Source organism: Typopeltis vanoorti, chromosome 3, assembly GCF_054136105.1.
Source record: "Typopeltis vanoorti isolate ZY-2024b chromosome 3, IOZ_Tvanoo_1.0, whole genome shotgun sequence".
NCBI lineage: Eukaryota > Metazoa > Arthropoda > Arachnida > Uropygi > Thelyphonidae > Typopeltis > Typopeltis vanoorti.
Genome location: NC_143551.1, coordinates 151426884 through 151437111, shown reverse-complemented (window position 1 = coordinate 151437111; position 10228 = coordinate 151426884). Strand labels below are relative to the sequence as shown.

Here is a 10228-nt window from a genome sequence, read left to right as displayed (position 1 = left end):
TGCTACCATTCCAAGACTACTTTTCAGATGACATAATACAAGAATTCACAGCATGTTATGCTTGTGGGATATCTGCTTCCCATCAATTAAAAATGTGGCAGGTAAGGAATAGAAATGTATATGTCTACTGATAATCAAATGATGACAAATGTATACTGATACAAATGGATACTGTGACTCTGTGCTCACAATGCGACTCAAGTCACACTGTGAGCACAGAGTGATATGAAAAGATATTCATTTCAGAATATCTGATTATCTTTCATGGCTGAAGTAGTGTGCTGGAAACAACTGAATGCCAGCAGATATATGAAAGCATGCATTGCTGGGGATGAGGAAAATGATACTCAGAAGGTGCCTACAGATTTAACACGTTCGCTGCCACGCTACTTCGGCATGGTCTGTTCTTGATACACAAATCATCTCGAAATTCTGTCATGGAATTTAATCCTATCAATAGCAGAATTGCTCTAGTCTGCCTAACAGGAAAACCACTCAATATCACCATCATACAGATCTATGTCCCAACCACAGGCCACGAGGACTCCGAAGTAGAAGAGTTTTATGGTCAACTTAATGCAACAATGGAAAATGATAGAAAATCATTTTCCATTGTTGGAAAATGATTTTCTTTTGAATGTACAGGGCTACTGGAATGCCAAAATTGGAACAGATATCGGCAAGGATTATCTCCCATTTGTAGGACCATATGGCTATGGGGAGACAAACAAAAGAGATTTTGAATTGATCATTTTTGCCTCACAAAATGAACTCGCCATTAATAACACTCTATTTCCCCATAAGCTTTCCAGAAGATGGACATGGACTTCCCTTGATGGTAAAACACACAACCAAATTGACTTTATCCTTGTAAGCACAAGATTTAAAAACTCCATCAACCTCACAAGAACCAGATCATTTCCTGGAGCCGACATTGGCAGCAACCACACCATGGTCATCACAACTGTGAATATGTAAATGAGAGAAATATTAACTACAAAATCAACTCGTAAAAGATATAATATAGAAAATTTAAAAGATCCCCAAATAAATATACTATATAAATACAAATTAAAACAAATTTTTGACACAAGCTTCAAGAAATATAATAATATCGAATCTAAAACCAAATACTTCTCACAAAAGATAACTGAGACTGAAGAAATCTTTGGATACAAAAGAAAATAAATAAACCATGGATAACCAAAAATATTTTGGATCTATGCGATGACATAAGATATTTAAAATCTCATATTAATAGTGGTGATAATAGAGAACAGTATAAAAATATTACTAAAATTATTAAAAAAGAAATCAAACATGCTAGAAACTTATGGATATTAGATGAATGCAAAAATATAGAAGAGGACTTAAATAAAAATAATCCTAAAAGTGTAATAAATTTAGTTTAATCCTTTATCCAAGTGTGAGCAAACAAAGTTTGTGCCCGAAAGTATCTTCAGGACTGGGGTAAGGTGGAATAATAAATTTAGTTTAATCCTTTATCCAAGTGTGAGCAAACAAAGTTTGTGCCCGAATACTCTAACCAAGTGAAAAAAATAAACTTTCAATCCTAAAAGTGCTTTTCAAATTATCAATAAGTTAACCAAATCTTTTACTGCAATTAATTGGAGCATAGAAGATGACGATGGAACTCCTATCACAGACAACCAGAAAATAGTTGATAGATGGAAATGTTATGCAACCAAGCTTTTTTCAAAAAGACCCTCAACTAACTGACGATATTTTGGACGGAATTTTGCCAGAAGGTTCGGAGGAAAGAGATTAGCCAATATTAAAAGAAGAAGTCATTGCAGCAGTTACCTCCTCAAAAATAGGAAATTCACTGGGAATTGATGGTATTACAATGGAACTGATATGCGAAGGAGGTGACATCATCATAGACGCCTTGCTAATTTTATTCCAAAACGTATGGAACACAGAGACTTGGCCTTCTGATTGGCAGACTTCTGTCCTTGTACCTATTCCTAAAAAGGGGAACAGCAATAAATGTAGCAACTACAGAACAATAAGCCTTATTAGTCATCCAAGCAAAATCCTGTTAAAAATACTATTGTCAAGAATTGAAAAGAAAATAGCAAGCAGACTATCACATGAACAAGCGGGTTTCTGGAAGTCCAGAAGTACAACCCACCATATTTTTACAATACACATACTAGGCGAAAAATACATAGAACATAACAAAATAATCTGTCACAACTTTTTAGACCTTCAAAAAGCTTTTGACTCAATATGGCATGAGGCATTATGGAAAAGTTTAGAACATTATGGTATTGACAACAAAATCATAAGGATTATTAAATCTCTTTATTCCTCATCTGATATGAGAATTGAAATTAAAAATTACAGCAGCAGTTTTTTTCTGGAATATGTCAGAGATGAAGCTCTTCATGAATATGACACTGGAATAGTAGTTGGCAGACTAAGAATAAATAACTTATGTTTTGCAGACGATATCAATCTTCTGGCAGAAAGTGAAGAATTACAAGAGATAACCAGCCACGTTTTCAGAACATTAAAAAAATATGGATTATACATAGACCTACAAAAAACAAAAACAACGATAACCTTAAAATCAAACATTGAATTCTTAAAGATACAAATTGGCAATAAACAAATTGAGAATGTAAACAAGTTCACTTATCTAGGAAGCACATTGAGTCAAGATGGTTGTTCAAAAACCAACATTAAATACCGAATTGCTAAGGAAACCGTGGCCCTACAGAAGTTAAACCAATTTTGTGGGGAGATAACAGAATAGCAATCACAACCAAACTAAGACTAATTGACACCTTGGTGAATTCTATCCTCTTGTATGGTTGTGAGGCCTGGACTTTATTGAGGGAAGATGAGAGGAGACTCCTGTCTTTTGAAATGAAAACTTACAGAAGACTTTTGAGAATTCCCTATACTGCTCACGAAACCAATGAAAATGTCCGAAAACTGATTGATTCAATAGATGGGAGAAGAAGGGAAAATATTTTGACAGTCATCAGAAGAAGACAGATGAAATGGTTCGGACATGTGGAAAGAGCTAACGGCATTCCAAAGCAAGCACTAGAAAGAATCGTTCCAGGACAAAGGGCTGACCTCGATTAAAATGGACTGATAACATCAAAAAATGGGCAAATTCATCCCTTTCTCAACTGACATCAAGTACAAGAGATCGAGATGATTAGAGGAGGCTAACAAAGCATATCACCTACCAGCCATGAATGACCCAACGGTTCATTTAGGACAACGGGAGAGAAGAGAGAGAGAGAGAGGAGTATCTGTCAGACCAGTACTGGGGAGATTTTTTTTGCAATGTGAATCCAACCCATAGTACATATATTAGTACTATGACTAAACAAACACATGTAATAACCACAGTAATAAGTTTTAATAAGTAAATATTTCATCCTAAGTATCTTAGGACATCATCAGTACAGTTAATTCAAACAATACTAGGAATAACATACGGTTAGGACACATGATTACAATGGAATCCCAATATGTGTGCAGTAACGTGTTATAGAATTAAATTAAAATATAACTGGAGGGGAAAAAAATATATTATATTAAAATAAGATAACATACATAAAGAAATTATTTAACACAATTTTGTATGACAATTTCCCATACTTTAGGAATAGCAAGAACATCATTACGGTTTAGATTTGGTCTGTGAAGTAGGGCTTCAGCACTTTCTTTATATAAACGTTCATGTTTATATAAAGATCTATGTAAAAGTTTGGACTTTTCCCAATGGATCCCATGGTTTGGGTTTTCAACACCATGTTGAGCGAGGCCAAATTTGTGCGGTTTGATAAGACGGATATGGTCTTGATGTTCCAAAATGCGTTTTTGAACAGATCTACCTGTCTGTCCAAGACGTTCAGAGATGCCTTTGGCATAAGGTATGGGAATCATATGGGCTTGTTCTTGTCTAGGTTGATGTGTGTGTGTGTGGGGGAGGGGGGAAGTGACTGATGATTTTTTTAGTTGTTTTAAGATTGTATCCATTTAGTATGGCTGTATTTTTGATTATTTCCAGTTCTTGGTTTAGAGATACTTCAGAGGAGCAGAATCTGTGTGCTCTGGTTACTAAGGATTTAATGATGCCAAATTTTTGAGATGGACGATGAGCAGAAGAATTGTGAATGTAGCGACCTGAAAATGTTGCCTTGTGATAGACAGAAGTGGAGATAGAGCCATCTTCTTTTCTTTGGATGTGTAGATCCAGAAAGGAGATACCCTGTGGAGATTCTTTTTCTAGCGTAAATTTGATGCGAGGGTGAAGAAAGTTTATTTTATCTAGAAACAGGTGTAATTCTTGTTTGGAATGACCCCAGACAGCAAAGACGTCATCGAGATATCGTAGCCAAATTTTTGGATTCGGTTTAAACGTGAAAATTTTTTCTTCAAGGTATTCTAGAAACAGTTTTGCTAAGTTTGGCGATTTTTTCCTTGAAGAAAAAATTGTTAAAGAACAAGCCCATAGGATTCCCATACCTTATGTCAAAGGCATCTCCAAATGACTTTCAAAAATTATGAAGAAATACAAACTTGCTACTACCTACAAACCCATCAACCAGATCTATAACTTGTTACCTTCTCCTAAAGACAAACTCTCACCTTTGATGCTACCTGGCATGTACGAGGTTCCATGCTCCTGTAAATTGTCTTACTATGGACAGACAGGTAGATCTGTTCAGAAATGCATTTTGGAACATCAAGACCATAACCATAGGATCCATTGGGAAAAGTCCAAACTTTTACATAGATCTTTATATAACCATGAACGATCATATAAAGAAAGTGCTGAAGCCCTACTTCACAGACCAAATCTAAGTAATGATGCTCTTGCTATTCCTAAAGTAGGAAATTGTCAAACAAAATTGTGTTAAATAATTTCTTTATATATGTTATCTTATTTTAATGTAATTTTTTTCCCCTCCAGTTATATTTTAATTTAAATTTATAATACGCTACTGCACGCATATTGGGATTCCATTGTAATCATGCGTCCTAATTGTATGTTATTCCTAGTATTGTTTGAATTAACTGTACTGATATCCTAAGATACTTAAGATGAAATATTTACTTATTAAAACTTATCCCAATTTTCCCAATATATTTTTGCATGCCTGACAATCATTTCCTATTCTGCTATTTAGATCTCCAATAAGGACCAACTTTTCCTTTTTCACTGTGTCAATTGCTTTCTCTAAAGCCTCAAAAAAATTCCTCCACTTCTACCTTAGTAGAACCTTCTGTGGGACCATGCACAAATAAGTCTCATTGTCCAGTTCTCAATTGTGATATTTGCCCACATCACTCTACTTGAGACTGCCTGCCATTCAAGAAAATTAGCCTTGTATTTAGTGTTGAATACTATGGCTACTCCTTCTTTTCCTTGATTGTCATTGCCTGAATATAACATTTTGTATTTTTTGCTCAGAAAGATCTCAACAGATTTTGCCTTTTTTGTTTCAGTCACCCCTATTATGTCGATCTGGTACTTATCCAATTCCTCAGCTAGCTCCAATTTTTTGCCATTCAGGCTTCTTATGTTGATAGTACCGATCTTGAACTCTGGTGATGTTGAGTTGAGGTGTGCTTTCAGATTTGTTCCAGTAGCTGACTTTTCGCTGTTTGCCCTAGTCCCCTGGCAAAAACAACAGGGGGCCTTGTTTAGCCTGCCAACGCCCCAGCTGGCATGAAATTCTGTCATGTGGTACCGTCATTTACAATTTTGGTTTAAGCCAATAAGAATACAATTTGGTTGGCTAAATCCTAAATTGCCAGCCCATCCTCATCCGTTCAGTATCCAGGTAGATACCTAACAGGGTGCACCATGAGAAGGTGAGGATTGGACATTAGGTCAGAAGCCCTGGTCAGTTCTCTGCATTCCTTTGAAGGTATGTGGAGGTCTCCTCTCAGTTATATAGCTTTGACCCTTAAGCACCCCACAATCCTTCTATTACAGGACAAATTCCCTCCTGATATCACAGCACTCTTTACACATGTACTATGTTCTGGCTGTTTTGTGTGGCAAAACACTTTCTACCTACAAAAAGAAGGCACAGCAAATGAGCTCACCTTTATTCTCCCCCCCCCCTGCCCCAATTGCTAACTTTTACATGGAACATTTTGAGCAATGTGCTCTAGATTCCTCTTCTCTAAAACCCCAAATTCTGGCTTAGATACATTTATGATTTTCGCTATCTAGCCCATGGCCACCAGACACTTCTCTCAGCCACCTAAACAAACAACACTAATGCATACAATTCACAATTGAGATAGAAAAGCAGAACACACTTCCGTTTCTAAATACACTCGTCACACGTCTTCCTTCTGGTAGTTTTTCCTTCATTGTTTACCAGAAACTGACACATCTGGCCAATATATACACATAAAATCCTACCACCAATAACACAAAAACTAGGGATCATTAATAAACTAAAAAACAGGGCTTTGAAGATTTGCTCCAATGAACAAACACTTAAAGATGAATTAAGTTATCAACAATATCATCCTAAAAAATGGTTACAGCAAAATACTATCAACAAAATTCTGTACAAGACCTCGCTTAAAAACAAAAATAAACTAGGCTACAATAAAACTATAACCATCCCATACATTAAAGGGATATCAGACAAAATAAACAGAATACTACAGAAATATAACCTTAAAGCCAACTTTAAACCTCCCGCAAAATTAAAGAACTTGCTCAACTTATCCAAGGATCCACTCTCTCCGCTGGCCTACCCTGGAGTATACTGTATTCACCCTAATTTGCCCTATATAGGGGGAAACAGAATGTACAATTCCTATCAGAAAAAAGAAACATAAATGACATTAAATATAATAACTATGGTCAAGCTGGTATTTTTGATCATGCCCTGAACTTTACATAGAATTGACTGGAGAGGCACCTGTTGTTTACATCACACCAAAACGTAGTATGAACATAAATTTAACCATGCAGAGGTCGCGACTGATCTGAAAGATACAAACAAATTGTTTAATATAAATATTCTTACACATATTCAGTGTATAGCTTGGAGGTCATGACTAGCTGCACATGCATATATATGAGTGATATTCCACACTGTTTATGCAGTCAGTTTTGGTTTAACCCATGTTATGTAAAGGTGTGTAATATTTGATAATAAATTGTATTTGAGAGATACAGAGAACTCCGAAGTCAGTATAGTACTGGTTTAGTTGTTATTTTTTTCTTTGTTCAATAATTTCTAGATTGTAACTGAAAATAAATAAACCATCATGTATTATATTTACAGTGTTTTTTTTAAGTTTTATCGCATTTTAGCACATACTAGTAATGAATGTATCTCTCAGATAAACGCGACCTAAGCTGCAATTTTTACGACCGCAACCTCTGCAGGGTTAAGGAGGCCGGTGAGATTCTTATCAACTAATCTTAACAATAATGATGGTCTAAAAATCCCAAGAATATGAACGTCACGTATTCTACCCACTTAACCTTTCTCCTAAGAGTTAATTATAAATAGAACCATAAGTAATCCAGGATCTTAAATCTGATATAACAATTGTCATGTTAAATTAGAACATCATTTTTACTGTAAAAAAACTATCTATATGAAAGAATGTTTCTCTGATATTGTCTTAAATAGAATACAGCTTTGATGTAGTTATTTTATTTCATTTCATCTATTTATTGTAATTTTATTTTATTTTTACTAGAAGTCAGGCCAGTAAAATAACTGTTGATCAAATCATTGTCTCTTCAGCATACTGTGTGAAATGTAATTTAGCTTGTCTCTGTGTATATATATATGTATATATATATATATATATATATATATATATATATATATATGTATGTGTGTGTGTGTGTGTGTGTACTCCAGATGATGACCTTCATATGAAGGTCAAAACTTCGGGAAATTAAAATAATTATTTATAACATGGCTGTAGAATCCCTAATTTATGTAAAATGAAAATAATTTGATTATCATCTCACGGTCACTACAATTCACATTGCCAGGTCTATAACAACATCTTACTAAGTATTTCATTCTATTCACCTCTATCTCGCACCATATGACCTAAAAACCACTGGCACTATTTCCCTCTTGCATCTCTACATTGTATGGACATAACTTTTTCTCTATCAACAATAGCACCCACCCCCACCTTTTTATGCTTTCTATCTTCATGAAACATATCATACATACCCTTTCATCTCTATTCCCCTCAGGATGCAATCCTCATCTAACCATGTCTCACTTATTCCTACAATTCTTGGGTGAACAGACTCAATTAATGCAACCATTTCATCTGCCTTGTTTCTTACACTTCTAGCATTTGTATACAATCATAACATTGATGTGACTTCTCCATACCTTCTTGAGCCATTTCTTTTTCTCCTTAGTCATTCCAGATCTTTCTTCAAATCCAACTGTTTTTCCCCTACATCCCAGGCCATCCCACTCCATTTTTGTCTACACACACATTCACATCCTCCTGGAGCATCAACATTTCTTACACTGTTCCCCTGTCCACCCTGTACCTCCCTGTTTGTCTTGCACACTTGTTCTCTCATTCTCTCTACTCATGCTATCCATTTCTTCATTCATAATCACCACTTCAATCTCTCCTTTCTTTCTCTCCTGCTCTTTCATATTACTTCTTGTGAAAGAGTGGGAGAGTGCTTGATCAAATTCATACTCTACCTTCCAGCAGCAGTCTCTCCAAATGACTCATACCAAAACCATTCAAATGCAGTTCATAACTCTTATACATTTTAATTCGTCCTTCAAACTCATTCCACACATTAACAAGCTGCACTCTTTTCTCCTCACATATTTCTGCTAACATATTCACAATCTTTGCTCTCCACTTCATTTCATCACTATCATACCTGGGCAACATATCTTTTATCCTTCTCAACAATATTGAAAAATTAGTGGTATTAAAAAAAAAACTATGAAATAAGATAAATGAAATCTACTGTGGAGAATCATAAGATAACTGACAAATGAAAGTTAACATGTATGTTGCGTTACAAACTTGAACAAGACTGAACATCATAAACACAAACATACAAATAGTGGTAAATATATCTGCTAGCCTGAAGAAAAACAGAGAAGATATAAGCAGTGAACATCTACCATTCCCTTCCAAAGATAGATAGAGAACGAGAGAGAGAGAGAAACCATTTTGCAAAAAAAATTATATATAGTACAGTGTGTCCCATAATTCTTAGTGCAGTTTTGATCTTTAACTGCTTCAAAAGTATCACAGTAACAGAGTTGCAACAAGTATCATTTGAAAGTATAACTATTAGAATTTTTGAAGCATGAATATTATTATTTAATTTTTCATTATATTTTTCTTATTTATTTTAGACTGCCATGATTGAAGATGGCAAATGGTGAAGAAAAAGTCAATTGCATCCTGTGGCTTGCTGAACTGAAGTCCATAACAGCAGTAAGAAGAAAATTCTATATCATTATAACAAGGTGGCTCTCCAGAGAAATTTAATTAATAACTGGATGAAAAAATTCAAAGAAACTGGATTAATTCATGACAAATCCAGGTCAGGTAGACATTCATCAAGGGAAGTGAATGTGGTTGAAATCGAAAGGGCATTTGATAAGTCCCAAGAAATCAATGCAACGTGCTGATGAGTTAAATGTACCAAAAACCACAGTGCACAGAATTCTAACCAGAAAAACTCCATAAACATGCTTACAAAATTATAACTATTCAAATGCTACAAAAAGAGGATTATCGTGCCAGGTTGGATTTCTGTCAACTGATGAAGACACAAATGGAAAATGACACAGATGTTATTGACATGTTGATTTTTTCAGATGAAGCAACATTTCACATAAGTGGGTAAGTTAACTATCACAATTGCTGCATTTGGGATACAGAGAAGCCTCAGGAAATGTGGCAACACAAAAGAGACTCACCAAAAGTTTATGTGTGGTGTGCAGTTAAGAGGTGTTGCATTATCATGCCATTCTTTTTCAATGAGCCCACTGTCAGAGGTGAAGCTTATTTAGCAATGCTTCAGAATTTTTTTATTCCTGAATTAAAATAATTAAATCTTATGAATAAAACCATTTTCCAACAGGATGGGGATCCTGTCATTATGAAACACAGGTACGAAAGTTTCTGGATGACACTTTCGCAGGTAGGTGGATCGGTAAAGGAGGTACTCTTGTGT

The 10228-nt window shown here is 35.1% G+C and overlaps 1 protein-coding gene across 1 annotated transcript in view; it reads right to left on the bottom strand.

The window, feature by feature from the left end:
* Positions 1-915: 915 nt before the first annotated feature.
* The window catches only part of LOC150108654 (BAI1-associated protein 3-like), a 175549-nt gene continuing 166236 nt past the window's right edge, over positions 916-10228 (bottom strand). Inside the window, exon 10 of the mRNA XM_090390496.1 lies at positions 916-964. Within this exon, the coding sequence (XP_090246622.1) occupies positions 916-964 (49 nt within the window). The remainder of the gene's footprint in view (positions 965-10228) is intronic.